Source organism: Carassius auratus, chromosome 43 (genome assembly GCF_003368295.1).
Source record: "Carassius auratus strain Wakin chromosome 43, ASM336829v1, whole genome shotgun sequence".
Lineage (NCBI taxonomy): Eukaryota > Metazoa > Chordata > Actinopteri > Cypriniformes > Cyprinidae > Carassius > Carassius auratus.
In genome coordinates this window covers 13739970-13756819 of record NC_039285.1, presented here as the reverse complement: position 1 = coordinate 13756819, position 16850 = coordinate 13739970, and the positions used below count along the sequence as shown (strand labels likewise).

Genomic DNA, 16850 nt, shown 5'->3' with positions numbered 1-16850 from the left:
TTATGTTTTGATGAATAATTTGGAGGTGCCAATTAGATGTGAACATTTGACACTTACCATTCGAAATGCAGCCAGTGATTGGCAGACAATTCATATGACATATGCATTGTTTGCATTGCATTACAGTAACAGCTCCATTAGTGTATGTAGTATGAGAATCTCTAAAGGGATGTGATGGGAAAAAAAAATGAGATTGGAAGTAAAATTATATCTTAATGCACTGCCTTTGCTACCAAATGTGTTGCGTTTACTGAAGAAATTAGCAATTATCAAAATAATATGAGATGAGAGGAACAACTATACACTCAGAAAATCAATCAATTAATAAATAAATAAAATTAAATAGTAATAATTTTGCAAATAAAGATTATTTGAGTGTTTTTTTTTTCTGATACACAATTATTTTGACTTTATTTTGACTTAAATTTCACATTTAATTAAAATTGCTAAAAAATGCCATTCCATTTCTTTGAAATTATTTGTTACATGTATTAGCAATCTCCGAGTGAAGATTTTTTTTCCAAATTTTTTGGGAAAAAAGCAAATGCAAAGTTTTGTGTGGCAAATACAAAAGCACTACATTTTTTTTTTTCACCATGTTTCCTTGGGGGCTCCATAGTTATGCTTTCTCCTCAATAGTCTTTTCTCTGTTTTCAATATGACACGGTGAATGCTCAACCTAGCATCCACATAAATCACCCCTCTGAGACACTATTTGCACCACTTCCCATCTGGAAGTCAAAGAATATATCATGTCATGTGAAGTGGCCTTTATACACTAATGGACTGCAAAATAAAACCAGAAACATTTGAATTCTTTATTATCCAATTTGTTCTTTTGGGATAGCACATTTTCTTTACAATGTAAGTTCACAGGAAGTGAGTAAATCATTGAAACATTAAATCTCTCAGTGATACTGAGCAGAGTGTACTGTAGAGATCCATTAGGGGACTCTCCAGCGCGTCCGCTGCGATAAAAGCATCTAATGAGAGCCTGTAGAAATTCGAATGACAAAACAAGCCGTATCATTGTCTGATAACAATGCTTGATTACACTCGTCTGCAAACACATGCGTGTGACAATCTGTGCTGCAGGATCATGTTGCTGGAGAAGCTTCCCAGACTCCTGCTTTCCTGCACAACCCATCTTTTGTCATGCAACAACAGTAATTTGGAAGTTGACACCCTCCCCCCTTTCTCTTAAGTCCATGTCAGTCATCGTTCAATAGAGAGGGAGGAACTGAGGAGGAGTGAAAGTGAATGAGCCAACTGAGGTAAGGGCATTTAGTAAATCAGGTGTAGCAGAGGCTCAAAGAAAGGTTTCTGCAGGTTTTCATCATGGCAAGGTCATGGAGTGACTTTAAAAGCAAGCACAATATACTTTAGAGCGTAAAGAGAGATTTGGAGAACGACAGAGCAAAAGAGAAAGTCTGAGAGGTGGCTTTGATCTGAATGTGAGAAGTAAACCTGCCTGGCACGCTTGCAGAAAGGTGGAGGGAAAGAGGGAGGAGTTATTTCTACCTTCCCTCTCAGACACACATGAACCAACACACAGGTAGAGCAGTTCAAAGTTTGCCACTAGCGATTCATATCAGCCCAAAATCTCATGCATGTCAGGCGCTGTAACTTCATTCAGCTGTCAGACCGTCGTCAAAGAGCGCTCAAGCTGCCGGACAGAAGAAGAGAAAGAGAGAGAGGGAGCGAGGGAGAAGGAGAGCCGGCCTTGGCGCTGAGCAGAGGTGAAGATAAGTGTGTTCTTTCTCCCCCTTTCAGCTCCCTGAATGCAGGCTTTGTGTATGTGGCTCCTTTTTCTTACTCTGTTTTTCTCCCTGGTGATATGAGTCTGTCTTCTATTGTGGCATGAGGTATTGTCCCACTTTTTCTTCTTTCTCTTTGCTGTTTAAAAGTTGTTGTGTTTTTGTGGTGTAGAGATACTTGGGTTTTACAACAGTACAGTGGTGTGTGTGTGTGTTTGCTGTCTAATGGGTGTGTGGTGTTTGCTGAGCTGAGGTTCTTTGTGTGTCTGAGGGAGTTGGGTTACTTGAATTGTGTAATTGTGTACCAGAGACAGTTTTATTAGATAGATTTTATGTTTTTGAAAGTCCCATTGTGCTCACCAAGGGTCACCGTGATTTTGCCTAGTAAGACATGTTCCTGGATCAACATCTTTCGATGATCCTGGATCAACATTGTTGTCCAAAAATAAAGACTTAGCTCAATCCCTATCCATAAACCTAACCCTACCCATAATGTAGTTCAAAAATCAGTTAGAAATGATAGCTGATTAACATGAGTGTAGAAGCACCTAACCCATATTGTAAGCCTTAAACAGATATTTCCTGAAAAATTATGTCTTACAGTTTTTTTCAATCGCTAACAAGCGCTTAACCATACTTCAGATACTTTTTCTAAACTCTTAACACAGACTCACACCTACAAAACACAATTGGCCAAATGGATAATTTTCTTCTCAAAAACACATTTTGTTAAATATATACTAAATCTTCATTTCAAAATAGAACACATCTTTCTCTGCACACACCAACTTTACCAAAACACTGGAAATCTGACTCAAAATTAAATTATTCTGTCAAAGAATAACACTTGTTTTCACCTCACAAGGTACATACAGTCAATCAAAGTACACCAGGTTTCAAAATACTGGCTATTGTTGACATTACTAAAACTGCATAGACTTTTATGTTTCAGTTTTACAGGTATTTGCATGCAAAACATGCAATTCACTGTTTTACACTAAATTTCTTGGTTAGGAACTGTATGTCCAAATCTACAGTAATGTTCACATTCAAAAGCATTGCAGTAAAAAGCTATTTTTCCCTTTACAGTTTACTGCAGGAGGCAGTACAGTAGAAACACAGTATGATAGAACAGAACAGGTTCGACAGTATTGCTTACAGTGAACAAAATATCAATGAAACACATAAGAGCATTCTGAACAAAAAACAACAACAGCAAAAAGCCCAGATAAAAGGGGAGGGGGGGGGGGGGTTAAAATAAAAATCTCTCACTGCTCCTGCTCCTCTCACTGCTCCTGCTTCTCTCACTGCTCCTGCTCCTCTCACTGCTCCTGCTCCTCTCACTGTGCCTGCTCTTCTCCCTGAGCCCCTTGCCCTTACTCTTCCTCGTCCATACATTACAGTGTTTCTCTTTTTCTGTTTCTTTTTCCAAAAACATCACTCTTCAAAGTCCTCCTTTTATTGTATAAGTTTATTGTCTAAAAAATAAGCCCTGCCATTGAGTCTAAGCCAGATTGGAATCAGTTGTGGTTGGCCCAATTTACACAACATAAATCAGCTAAGATATATTGTTTTTGAACTGATATCATCGCGGAAGCAGAGGTTTTTATATTGTATCTAAGGTTTGGAACATTGTTTTTGCTACTGTGGGATGTTGTGTGTTAACATTTGTAAATACTACAAAAACGATCCATAATTTTGTTGGGAGGTATAGCTTGTCTGTTCAGAATATGTAAGCATTGTGGAAATGTGTTCAATGACTCCATATTGTGTGAAAACGACATGAAATGTGTGAATGGTATGGCCACAATAGACAGATGCTGTGCTAATTGTGTTTAGAGTTTTGAAAATGTGACAACTGCTTGGAGAAAATGCTTGTTAGCGACTGAAAAAAACTGTAATTCTGATTGGTTGATTGGAATGTTGTTCAAGGATCAATGAGGATGATGATCAAGGAACATGTTGTACTTGGTGTAATCATGCTCACCGCTCACCAAGATTGCATTTTTTCAAAAATACAATAATATTGTAAAATATTATTACAATGATTATGTGACACTGAAGATTGAAGTAATAGCTGCTGAAAATTCAGCTTTGCTTCCAGAAATAAATAGCATTGTGAAATATATTTAAATAGAAAACATTTTATTTTTAATTGTTATAATATTTTGAAATGATATTATTTTATTGATCAAATAATAGCAACCTTGGTGAGCATAAGAGAATTGCTGAACATTTTTAAATTAAATCTGAATTATTCTAACTTTTTGACTAGAAAATATATATTTGGGTTAGTATGTAGTAATTAGTAATTAGCTTTATTTTATTGAGAGAGAGAGAAAGATTACTTGGTGAGGAAAGCAGGTTAGTCTTTTAGCCTGTATCCATTTGAATGGTAAAGATTCGGACAATGGCTTAATGATTTACATTTAAATTGTCATTAGCTGTATGGACTTTTGTCATGTGAATTCACAATGCCTTGTTTCACTTAAAACGAGCTTTGAGGTCAGCCTGGATTTCCTCACTGTGCGGATCCGAGATTGTAAGAGAAAACTTCAGACAGTTACATTTCACTGGAAGCTCATCTTTATTAGGATGTACTTCTGTAATTAGTCAGGGTAGTTCATCAAAAGGGTGATTTCAAATGCCCCCTCTCATCTGTTGTTTTGTAGTTTAGATACTTTTTTATTAATGAAAAAGAGCTTGTGGAAAGAGCTGTTTACTGATGAACCCTTCAGAGTTGATCAATGTTCCTTTCAGGCACTTCTGATGTTGCTTCTATGCAGGTGGAAAAAAATGAATGGATGGGCTAAATGAACGGACATCTCTAACTGGAGTCACTGATTTTCAGTATGAAACTGAAGCTGGAAGGAATATGCAGTGCTGATTAGTTTGCGAGACATGGCCACATCCTTGAACAGTACAGGGAAGTTCATAGTGGTTCAAAACAATGTGTGTATGTCCAAAAATACTGAAACCCACAGTGGTTGAACATTATATTTTGGCTTGTTTTCTTGAGACCATGAAAAAGATAAGTCATAACAAAAACATAAGATATCTTGACCAAACAAAGTCCTTGAGTAATATAAAGAAAAACAATGCTAATTCATGACTTCTAGATAGAATTTACTAATAGTAGTAGACAAAACCTGAAACAGTAGACTAAATATTTGCAATATGTTTCCATGTACACTGATACACTACTTTTTAAAAGTTTATGCGATGACAATGATTTTTGTATGTGAATAAAACAAAAATAATAACTTTATTCAACAATTTAACAAGCATAAGCTGCCGGCACACTGAACAGATTCTCCAAAATGTTTCTATGCTGATGTGGAGTGACACACCGATGAGACAAATTGTTGAATAAAGTCATTATTTTTGTTTTATTCATGTACAAAAAAAAAAAAAATGTCGTCACTTCATAATGTTACAGTTAAACCACCGATGGCAGATGGACAATTCTGTTGACGTCTTTCATACTTTTCTGGACCTTGACAGTGTAATTTACTTGGCAGTCAGTGGGACAGTCACAAGCCTCCCGGTTTTCATCCAAAATATCTTGAGTTGAGTTCTGAAGACGAGCAAAGCTTTTATGGGTTTGGAACAACATGGGGGTAAGTGATTAATTACAACATTTTCATTTTGGGGTGGAATTTCCCTTAAATTTCAATGTATTTATAAAGCACAACTAAACACTAAACCACTGACCAGTGTGCCGTACAAAGTAAGTACCCAACAGAATTAAAAACAGAGACGAGGTCACAAATAAAACTGCAAAACACAGGGCAGAACAAATGCAAATCGCGAATAATAATCCAGATCAAATAAAAATGTTTTTAACCTGGATTTAAAAATGGATAGTGTAGGGGCCGTTCTGATTTCTGTAGGAAGACTATTCCAAAGTCTCGGCGCGACTACAGCGAATGCTCGATCACCCCTAGACTTGCCTGGCACTAGTAATGCTAAGATCACTCTTATTAGTTTGTAGACAGATCTACTGATTATAGCTAATAATAAAAGTTGACGTTGCCCGTGTGAAGTCAAAGAGGAAAATTTAACCAATTCAAAAGCTTTGTGACATGGTGTGTTGGAAGAAGCCATCACAATGTGGTCATCAACAACATGGTCAGCAACAATAGGTAGATGGTGGTGTTTAAATGATGCTCAGCTGGTACTAAGAGGCCCAAAGTGTGCCAAGAAAACATCCCACACCATTACACCACCAGCAGCCTGAACCGAAGGCAGGATGGATCCATGCTTTCATTTTCATTACACCCAATTCTGACCCAACAATCTGAATTAATGTTTTACACAGCAGAAATAGAGACTATTAGAAAAATAGAAAAATAGAGTCTAGAGATCTTCTATTGTCCAATTTTGGTTGAGCCGTGTGAAATGCAGCCTCAGTTTTCTGTTCTTGTGCCTTCTGCTGCTGTAGCCCATCTGCTTCAAGATTTAATGTGTTGTGCGTTCAGAGATGCTATTCTGCATACCTCAGTTATTAACAAGTGCTTATTTGAGTTACTGTTGCCTTTCTATCAGCTTGAACCAGTCTGGCCATTCTCTGACGTTTCTCTTTTTCATACTATCCTCTGTAAACCCTATAGAGGGTTGTGCATAGAAATCAGCAGTTTCTGAAACACTTAGTCCAGCCCGCCTGGCACCGGCAACAATGCCATGTTCAAATCTATCTACCTACCTACCTACCTTTTATGTTTCTGTCAGTAATTTGAGAATCATCTCCACAGGATTGATATGTTTGGGAAGCTCTGCTTTGCACCATGTGACTTGGTGATGCACAACCACAGCACAAGTCTTTTTAAAGTACTGGTTGTCTCACGGATGGCAGCTCTCTCTTTCTCATTATCATCTATCACTCTGTCTGAATCTGTATCTCTCTCTTTCACGCTCACACACATAGACATATGATTGAGGCTTTGTGGTTTTTTTTACTATAAGACACTAAGAGATAGAAGCTGATTTGGTTTCCTGGCTTGGAAGAGAGAAAGATTAGCTGGATTTCAGGCCTCAAAGGGACAACTGCAGCATGTGAGGAGATATTGAGTGGAAGGGTGGGGGGGGAGTGTTTTTGAAGATTAGCCCTCTAATGCACTGAGTATCAGACTGGGGGGACAGACAGACTCACACACTGAAGTCTTTATGAGTGATATTCCACGTTTCTTGCTGCAAAGCCACTGGAGAGAAGTTCTTAATGGCTCTCAGTTCTCCTCTGGTGGCTTAAAGATGGAAAGAGACATTTCAAACCTGCCTCTATATCCGGGTTCAGTCTTCAAACCTTTTGTAGTTCACATATACCTAGAGAATTTCTGTTCAAGGTGCTAATGATCAGACACTAGGTTTGTCTCTGTTTTATGGTGTTGTATTAAGACAGTATCAAACCAATCTGTGCTCAGAGAGGAGAAGAGGCAATACAATTCATTTTACAAATACAAATAATCTATCCAGCACATACTTACTGTCTGTTTTATTTTACCATTATTTATTTATTATTTTACCATTTTATATATATATATATATATATATAATGTATACATACATACATACATACATGTACATGTATAGATATATACACACATATACACACACACACACACACACACATATATATATATATATATATATATATATATATATATATATATATATATATATATATATATATATATATATATATATATATATATGTTAAGGATGACCCCGAATAGTTTCGATGCTTCAATTTGAGGAGTGATAAATTGCTATTAATAATTATTATACTATTCATGTTTAACTTTTAGTGACTGTTAGATGACAGCAAATGTGATCTAAAATCTGATATTGATACCCGTAAATTTAAAAAATCTCTTATATCAGCCAATAACTGATATGGTACAAATGTATTGGGAAACCCTATGTACGAGCTACGAACAAGGTTTCGAAGGCATTGTTTTGCTGCCTGATTAAAATGTGAGAACAGCTTCCTTTTTAGACTGTGGAAACTCAGAACTGCCAATGAAACACTGTGTGTGCAGACAGTGCTGAAATGATTGTGTTTTAATAAAAAAAGATCTTGTCCCTGATTATATTCACGATTACAATGTCCCTCATCTAAAAGGGTAACACCGATGTAATTCTAGGTCTTGTCCACTGAGACTCCATTCCATTAATGGCATTACCATACTGCGACTGACAGCAGCAGCGGAGCTCTGGTCCCACCTGTGCTGTCCACCAATAGAACATGACAAAGATGGAGCTGAATAGATGAAATATTCATATAAATTAATAGCAGATTACATAAAGTTGTCACAAGAAGAATCCCACTGTAGTACAAGCGCTTAGTCCAAGGGCACAATGGTGACAGCGCACAACCTCAATTGCGAGTGTGATATTGCTTTTATACAACATCAATGTACATAAAGGTAATACTGAGTAATTTCTTAAGTACTATACTTATTATTGCCAACCAGAATAATTCAAAATTAAGCCATAAAACACAGTACTGATGTTTTGTTACTCAAAGAATAAGTATTTTTAATGAATCAGTTGACTGAATGATTTAGTAAATCGCTCTGTCTATTGTTTTTTTTTTTTTTTTTTTTTTTTTTTTTAATAATAAATTTTAACTGAATGGTTCAATGACTGTTGACTCATATTTGAATGAATCATATGAATGAGTGACTCCCTTATAAAGACACTGCTGAAATCTCATACTGTGAGTATAGGTACTTCTTTTGAATAAGTAATTACTTTCTATATGTTCTATAAGTGTGAATGTGTGTAATATGAAAGTAATCTGGATATACATTGGTCATCTTGTCATTGTCATGTGACCACAGTGTCAGTTACGTTAGTTCACTGCCATTCATAAAACCTCTCCCATGGCCTCATGATTTAGTATGGATAAGTGTTGATTGAATGCGCACTTCAAAAGTGCACTGATAGATTTGCACACTGTTTTATGGACACTGTTTTAGTCATTTCTTTAGCTCCTGAATGAATCATTGTTTTTGAACACTTTTTTTTTTTTTTTGAGTGAGTGAGTGAGTGATTCAAATGACTCATTAATAAAGATGGTCACTTGTCACCACCTACTGGCATAATATTGTGAGCTGCTGAATAAGTCAGTTAAAGAGTCACCCTTGTAATTCTGCTCAGATTCAGATGCGAGGAGTGGAGATTAAAGGAGATTATTCAGTGGATTTTATTCATCTATTCCCTTTAAAAAAAAAAAACACACTTGCATTGCTACTTTGCTCTGCAACCACTTCCAAACTCCATTTTACACCTGTTTGCAATTTCTACAAAATAAGCATCTTAATGTGCTTGCAGAGGTATGTAAGCTGTAACAGGACTGGTGATGTGTCCTTTTACACATTCATTGAACTTCTATAGGTTAATAAGTGTAATGTTCAGATAAGAGAGCTTATGAAGTGTTTGTTCACCCTGATCAATACTGGAGTGCACTAAAAGGGGCTCACTGGTTTAATGTAAGCTGCCCTACTGCAGATGAGATGAGTATGTAGGCTATAAAAGCCAGTGGGGGCTGAATGTTGTGTATTGTATTTCACCTCTCTCCACTAAACAACCTCAGTAATTCTTGGTTTACTAGGACACCTGTCCCTGTAGAGCGTGCTTGCGTGTCTCATTGCTTGTTCAGCTAGAGATCCTTATGAAAGCTGCCAGCTAGCCCACCTTGACCCAGCTCTATCCTTCTATCTTGCTTTGTTTCTTTCTCTTTTTTTTGTTCTTTTTTTTCACTTTCTCTATAACTAGTCATTTAATGGATTTGGGTAGAGGCTTTTCACCCCATAAAAGCCCTGTGTCTTAAAGATCCTCTGCAAAGTGACCTTTTAAAAAGCATCTTAAACTGAAGCCATAAACTGCATGCATTTCCTGTTTAGAAAGACAAACCGGGCAGTGCAGGTTTGGCTGAGGTGGCGTTTTAATGTTCAGTCTGAGCAGGTTTTGTATTATAAGACACAAAAGTGAGAGTTAAAACCCAATGTGACCTCAGCTCTAAAGCATTTGGCCCGTTCTACTCCCATACGAATTAGAGACGTGCCCTGAGGTTATGTTGTGTCATCTGCGGTTTCTCTTTACTCTCTCTATTCAGAGAATATTAACAAGCAGTAGATATGAACAGAGATTTATGTGCCACTGATCAGACTGCCAGCTATGGAAAAGGCAAGTTTCATCTTACCTGTGCCAATGCAAACATAGGAGACTTTCTCACTTCTGGATCATCAAAACAGATGGCACATCTATTATATTTCAGTAAACAAGTCTGGTTTCTTTTTAAAGTTTAAATGAATGATTATGCAGATATATATATGATGATGATGGACTGGAAATATCATCAAAATTCATGCGAGGGATGAGTCAAATGAACATTACTGGCTGTTGGGTTGAATCTCACTTTTTTTAAAAGTTATATATGTTTATTATCATTAACATTGAGCATATTTAATTATATTAACAATATACATTATTAACATATATAATATAATATAATACACTCATAATACAATTAGAAATATAAGGTAAAAATCAATGGTTCAATGAAGAACCTTCAACATCGATGGAACTCTTAAATTCTACAAATGGTTCTTTGAAGTGGAAAAAAGTTCTTTGTGGAACCAAAATGGTTTGTTTTCTATGGGATTGCTGTGAAAACTTCCTTTTTAAGGGTGTACAGTCCAGAGCAATCTCTTTGATTTACTTAATGTATTACTTCCCGTTTTAGAACCGACTGGGTATAATGAGGGTGAGAGGGGTAAATAACAGTGTTCTGATGACTCCTGTGCTGGCAACAGTTTAAAAACGTTCTCTAACTGCGTGGCACATAGTGGGAACCTGGCTGTTTGAATTTACGACCAGCTGACCTTTAGTGCTGCTCATCCACCATCACGAGGCCTGTGGAGTCTGAAATCACAGGAGAGGAGGAGAAGGGAGTCTGGTGAAAGAAAAATATATAAATGCGATTAGGTGTACAGTCTGGTATATGTGTCCAATGACATCATGAATAGGGAAACAGATTGGATTTTGTATCAGAGTTTAGCCTATGTGGGTTTTTTTTTTTCAGGGCATTGTTGGATTGGAATCACCTTTTCTTAGCCAGGTGTTTCTTTTTAAAAAGTAGTTATAAAGAAATACAGATGTCCGATGTAATAAGAAATACATCCAAAAGTAAGTTTATAAGGCTTATTTATAAGGCTGGTAATTGTAAATGGATGAGCGGTGCTTCAACGCGCTGAAAAATAGATGATTAATGCCCACCTGAGAGTGCGTGTTGCATATTAACATGCTAATGTGCCACGTCAACAGCCTCTAGGCTAATTAACTATACAAATAGTTTATTCAGATTTTTGTCATTAATACATGTCATTATTGATCTTTGGTGTCCTTTACTAAATTGCTATTGCAGCTTAAGACCATGTGTACATACTTCAAAAGTGTTCTTGGTGATGATGTCAGTGACATGTATTACTGAAATATTTCAAAAACATCAAAATCCTTTGATGCCAATGAAGAAACTTTATTTTTATTTTTAAGAGTTTTTTTTTTTTTTTTTTTTTTTTTTTTTTGAAAAGTTGATCTTGATTATGCAATATTGGTCGATTGTGGGTGCCTGAGTTAAGCATTATGTATGACAGAAGGAGACTGAATTAGTCATTTTTTTCCCAGTTAACCTCTTTGTAATCCCTGTCAGGGTGATTTTTTCTGTGTAATGAAGAGAAGTTTTTAGTGGTGGTGTTGGTTTTGAAAAGGCTGCAGAATGAACTCAGAAACGGCTGTCTCTTCTGTGGGTTAATTGCTTGAGGTTACGTTTCACATGGCCCATTAATAAGGGTTGACTATGTGTCTACAAGGACTGCACTCTGCTTATAGACAACCCACCAAGTTGGTTTATTCTTTTTCTAACTTATGTAATATCTTTCAGACTCAGGAAGTGTAGATTTACATACATTCTTTTATTTTTTTTCCCACTGGCCACACATACTTGGCTTTCACATCCCTAAAGTTTGAGAGAGCATTTTGCAGCCGTGGCAAGTGTGTGTGTGTGTGTGAGGGTGGGTGGATGTAATCTGGTAATGAGCGGTGGAGAGCTCAGGATGGCCTTGAATGTTCAAGAGAGCCACACATAAGAGACGACTAACAAACAAACAAAGGCTGGTGTCAGCCTCAGTCAGGTGATGAAGGACATCATTTATAAAACAGTTACATGGTACAGGACAGCTCAACACAATTCAGAGACAAACAAAACACACATATACAAACAGCATTAAAATGGGTCTTATGCAGTACAGGAAAGCAGTCACTGATGCTAGCACTTACTGATTAATGTGTTCATTATGTCAGGTCATTATAATGTGTCATTATGTGCATTTTAACAAATTAATTAGAATCTTTGAACCATTTGGAATTCAGGACTTTAAGTTGCTTGCTAGAAAGAGGCAGTGGTATTAGAGAGCAGGGCATTATTGTAGAGAGCATTTGACTGGATGAAATAAATGAGTACATGGTGAGTCATCAATATTTTGATTTGTTTTCACAGAGGAATACTCTACATTTTAAAGTGATTAATTCTCAATTGCTAAAACTTTTGCAAACACTTTCAATGAAGCCTGTATTATAATGATCAATTAAAAGCAGATTATTCACTTACTTTTGTGTATGTGTGTGTGTGTAAATATGATAAACCAAATTAATTGATATGTAACCATTTGAGTGTTTCGTTTATGTGTATAATAGAATGTAATATGTAAAATCACAAAGCTTATATACATTATATATTAAATTCAGTATATTTATTTTATAATTTTATGGTCTTTTAAATTGTAAAAATAACGTCTTGCACAGTCATGCAAAAAATAAATAGATAAATTAAATGCAAATAAATATTTAAAAGCCCGGACAAAAAGCCTAGACCTGCAGCTGTGTGAGTGAAGCAGTCATTAATAAGCATATGAAAGTCAACGCAGTAAGCACCTGAAATACCACATCCGAATTCCCAAGAAAATACAATTATATATATATTATAATAATATTATATATAATATTAATTATTATTATTATTTCTTTTTGTCAGCATCCAATCTTGCAACCTGCAGGCATATGTCTTATTATACTAAAGCATGATTAATTAAGCTCATAAGTTCATAATAAAGTAAAGATGATTTTGTTTGTCTCTCTACTGTCTGTCTCCTTTCTCCCACTCCCTCTTTCTCTTTTTTTCTGTTGTTAATCTGCGTCTGCTGGGGTGATGAAGAGCCTCCCACGGCTCGCTCTTTAATTAAGAGTGGTGTAAACAACAATGGCTGTCGTGTAGCCCACGTGGCATGAACACAGACATGAATACGTGCTGTTAAGTGGCGTGCAGAGAGGCTTACATGGAGTTACTCTGGACAGCTGAAAGCCTGGAGTTTAGTGAAGCCAGAGCCTGCAATGCTTTTAATGCAGACACAATGCTGCACAAAGATGGAAAAACAACACTGAATCAATATTTATTATTATACCAATTATATTATCTGCAATATATGTCTTGCTGTACTAAAGCTTTTATAGGACAGCTGAAATGCATTTTATATTTGTGTTTGGAAGCTTTGATGAAAGCTGTAAATTGTCAGTGATGTATTATCAGATTTTCTCTACTGTTTTTTGGCATTACATTTGTGGATTTTCTTTTCTTTTTTTTTCTTCTTTTTTTTGTGATTACTACTGGTAGCTCAAAGCATGATTAAAGTAGCTCAAATATATATTTCATGGTTTGGATTCATTTACTTTATTCAATTATAAAAAAATAAACTTTCAGTTCTGTCTGAACATTGACCAGCCAAACAGCGAAACAGAACTCAGGGAGTTCCATTTTATTTTGTATATATATATATATATATATATATATATATATATATATATATATATATATATATATATATATATATATATATATATATATATATATATAATTTTTATTTATTTATTTATTCTTGCACCAATGGCAGATAGGGGAGTGTCTTTATTGTTTTAGTTAGTTTAGTGACAGTAGTGAAGAAATTACACACTGCAGCTTGGTGATTTCAAAGATCTATTTCTACTTATCTAACTCATAAAAATACTTTCCTTGATTAGACTAAATTAGTTCACATTAAAGTGGTCACATTAAAAAAAACTGTTTTTTTTTTTTTTTTTTTTTTTTTGTACGATGCACTGTAAAATACATGTTATTCACAGGATTTTTATTTCTTATTACAATTTATTTGTAATAATTATTTTTTTTTCACCTTTGTGGCATAAATATATGAAACGTACGCTACTGGTATTTTATATTTTTTTATATATCTATTTATTCATTCTAATATGCTTATTAGTTGCTGAAGAAAGATTTCTAACAATTTTAACAATGTTTGCTGCTATAATATTAATAATAATTGAGGAGCATAATTAATAATATTAGAATAATTTCTGAAGGATAATGCGACACTAAAGACTGGAGTAATGATGCTGAAAATTCAGCTTTTTTATCACTATAAATACATTTCATTTTAAAATATAATAAAAGTAGAAAACAGTTACTTTAAATTGTAAAAATATCTCACTATGTTAATGTATTTTTAAACAAATAAATGGTAAACATAAGAGAGAAAAAAAATGAAATTATTCTGGAGCCAATACAATTTTTAATCAATCCTTTGATTTTAAACCACATTTGACACATCGTATGCTCTATTTCTCAGTGTAAGGAAAATATAGTATATTTTAATATTAAGTACACTAAATTTTGTCACAGCTGGGTAAAACTTAGTTACCTGTGAACCCCATTGGATTTGTGGATTCCCCTTCGGTGTTTCTTAATTTTCTTGCTTTTTTATTTATAGAGTCTAGGCAGTGTTCTAGGCAGCCCACTTCTTTTTTTTTGGGGGGGGGGGGGGGGGGGGGGGTGGAGGTCGTGCACATGCGCATGCCTCAAATAAGGACTTACAACAGCTACAAATGTATGCACTATTATACATTATCGACACGAGTGCCTCAAAAAAGGACATATAATGACTTACAAAGATACATAACAGCTACAATATGCACTATTATACTTTATCGACACAAATTGATAGGTCAGGAAGACAGCCTTGAATGATGTTGCGCTCTCCTCCGTTAATTTAGAATTCACCTCAATTACTTTATTTGCCAGAATCGCTTATCAGATTTGCTTAGTCAATGCCACTTCAATGGCCATCTTGTGTGCAATGCTGTCCCTGTATTTATATATAATTTTTCGCGACTGGTTCTGAGCATTAATCATTAATCCACTCCTCAGACAAGTGCGTGCCAGGTACCTTTTCAGACAGAAGAAGGTTTTTTGCGTCCTTACAAGTTGTAACGAGTGGAAAAAAATGTGGCCCCTTTAAGAGCTGCTCGCTCCCTGTAAAACGGTATGCACTCTGTATGATAATGTATACAAGCGCGACTCGAATCCCCCATGTATGCGGGTAATCTCTGTTTGGAAATCATTTTGTTTTAATCTTGTTTGTTTTGTTTTGGTTACGCTGTGGACGGTGGAACATGGGACAGACAATTGCCCGAGTTCGATTGGAGAAATGAAACGAGTTGTTGTTAAATGTCAATCGCCTCCGTGAGTTTTGTCTGGCCTAATAACTTTGTGAGCTATCCATATTTTTTCCCCCTCCTGACACAACGCGTTACAAAGTGATACACCCCAAGCTTCCATCCTTAACACACAGCCATGTATATTGGCTCTTCCAGTCTCTCCACTGCTGGCTGTTCCAGTTTAACGCGAGAGAGGACTCGAAGCAAGAGGGGTTAGGATCCCAGAGATTACTTTTCTTCAGTTTCATGCGTTTTCACAGTGGGCTTGGCTTGAGGTTTACCAGTGCTTGCAGCAGGTGAATCAGTCGTGCGTTATCACTACACAATTTCTTAATAATACCAAAATTAATTGAACTACCTTGTTTTCTTTTTGCCCTGGCTATGATGCTATAACTGCATAATGGAAGGACTTTGCGCACGATAAATGGCCTCCAACGTTTATTTTTTTCTACGAACCTATGACATACTAACATGGAATTTGCAGCGCAGCGCCCCCACACCTTGATGCTGTGACGTCTTTAATCTTTATTGAAGTTAATTAGGTTTTAATCGCCGTCATGCATGAATGAATAATATTTTTGCCATCATAATCACATTACAAAACTGAAATTGCACTTAAAAATATTCACATTGTCAGTATTTTTTGAGACCCCCCAAAATTTCAGATTTCTCGTTTTCAGGGGAGCCCATGTCTTATTAAGGGGAGCCGAGCTCCCCCTAGCTCCCCCGTAGTTCGCACTATGAGTCTAGGGCTGTCACATACGCATGATATCTATATCAGCAGTGGAGACATTTTATGCATGGAATCCCCCTAAAAATGAACAAACAAACCTGCATGGAGCAGCAGAAATGCAAAGCTCTGTGAATGACATCTGTTTCAAAATGTGTGGAGCTTCAGATTCTCAATGGGCCTGTGCATTTCTAACAAACGACCTCTTCCTCTTTCTCTCCTCCAGAAGAGAGGATGCTGCAGGAGACCAGCGTTAGAGCAAGTCCAACCTGATCGCTCCATCCCCTCCCTCCCCCGCCCAGTCCTCCACAATCCCAGGATGCTCTGCCCCTGCCGAGGGAAGCTGAAGTTGCTGGTGGTGTCTCTGAGTTTCGTCATCCTGTTCACCTGGCTTTACCTGCTCGTGGGGAACTCGGAAAGTGAGTATCAAGACACTTATCGTCAGATCTTTAGTTTTCTAAAAAAAAAGTGATCTCTGTGAGACAGACTACAGTGGCCTATTTTCCTGTGTTCTGATGTAAAGGCTGGACTGACAAAGAGTTTTCCTTTTAAGCTGGGGTGACTTGGGTGTTGAGACTGTCAGTCATAGACTTATCTCGGTCTGTGTTCTAAAAGCCTCATCCGATGGGTCTGTCATCCTCAGAGACGCACAATAACGCTGTGGAGTGCTGATAACAGAACTGATCTGCAGCCAGATCTTACGAAGCTAATCATTCTAAAAGCTCATTCTCTCACTCTCTATCGGGCATGTGAAC

General features: G+C 36.4%; 1 protein-coding gene across 6 annotated transcripts in view; it reads left to right on the top strand.

Annotated features, from left to right (window-relative positions):
• LOC113061753 (LARGE xylosyl- and glucuronyltransferase 2) overlaps window positions 1-16850 on the top strand; it is a 113516-nt gene that overhangs the window by 83595 nt on the left and 13071 nt on the right. For 4 of the 6 annotated variants that reach the window (XM_026231158.1, XM_026231157.1, XM_026231159.1 and 1 more), the window contains exon 4: window positions 16322-16514. In XM_026231158.1, coding sequence (XP_026086943.1) covers window positions 16415-16514 — 100 coding nt within the window. In that variant the 5' untranslated portion in view covers window positions 16322-16414. Of the gene's footprint in view, window positions 1-975; window positions 1740-1767; window positions 1866-16321; window positions 16515-16850 lie in introns of those variants that run through there. The other 2 variants (XM_026231160.1, XM_026231161.1) reach the window with 2 other exon arrangements.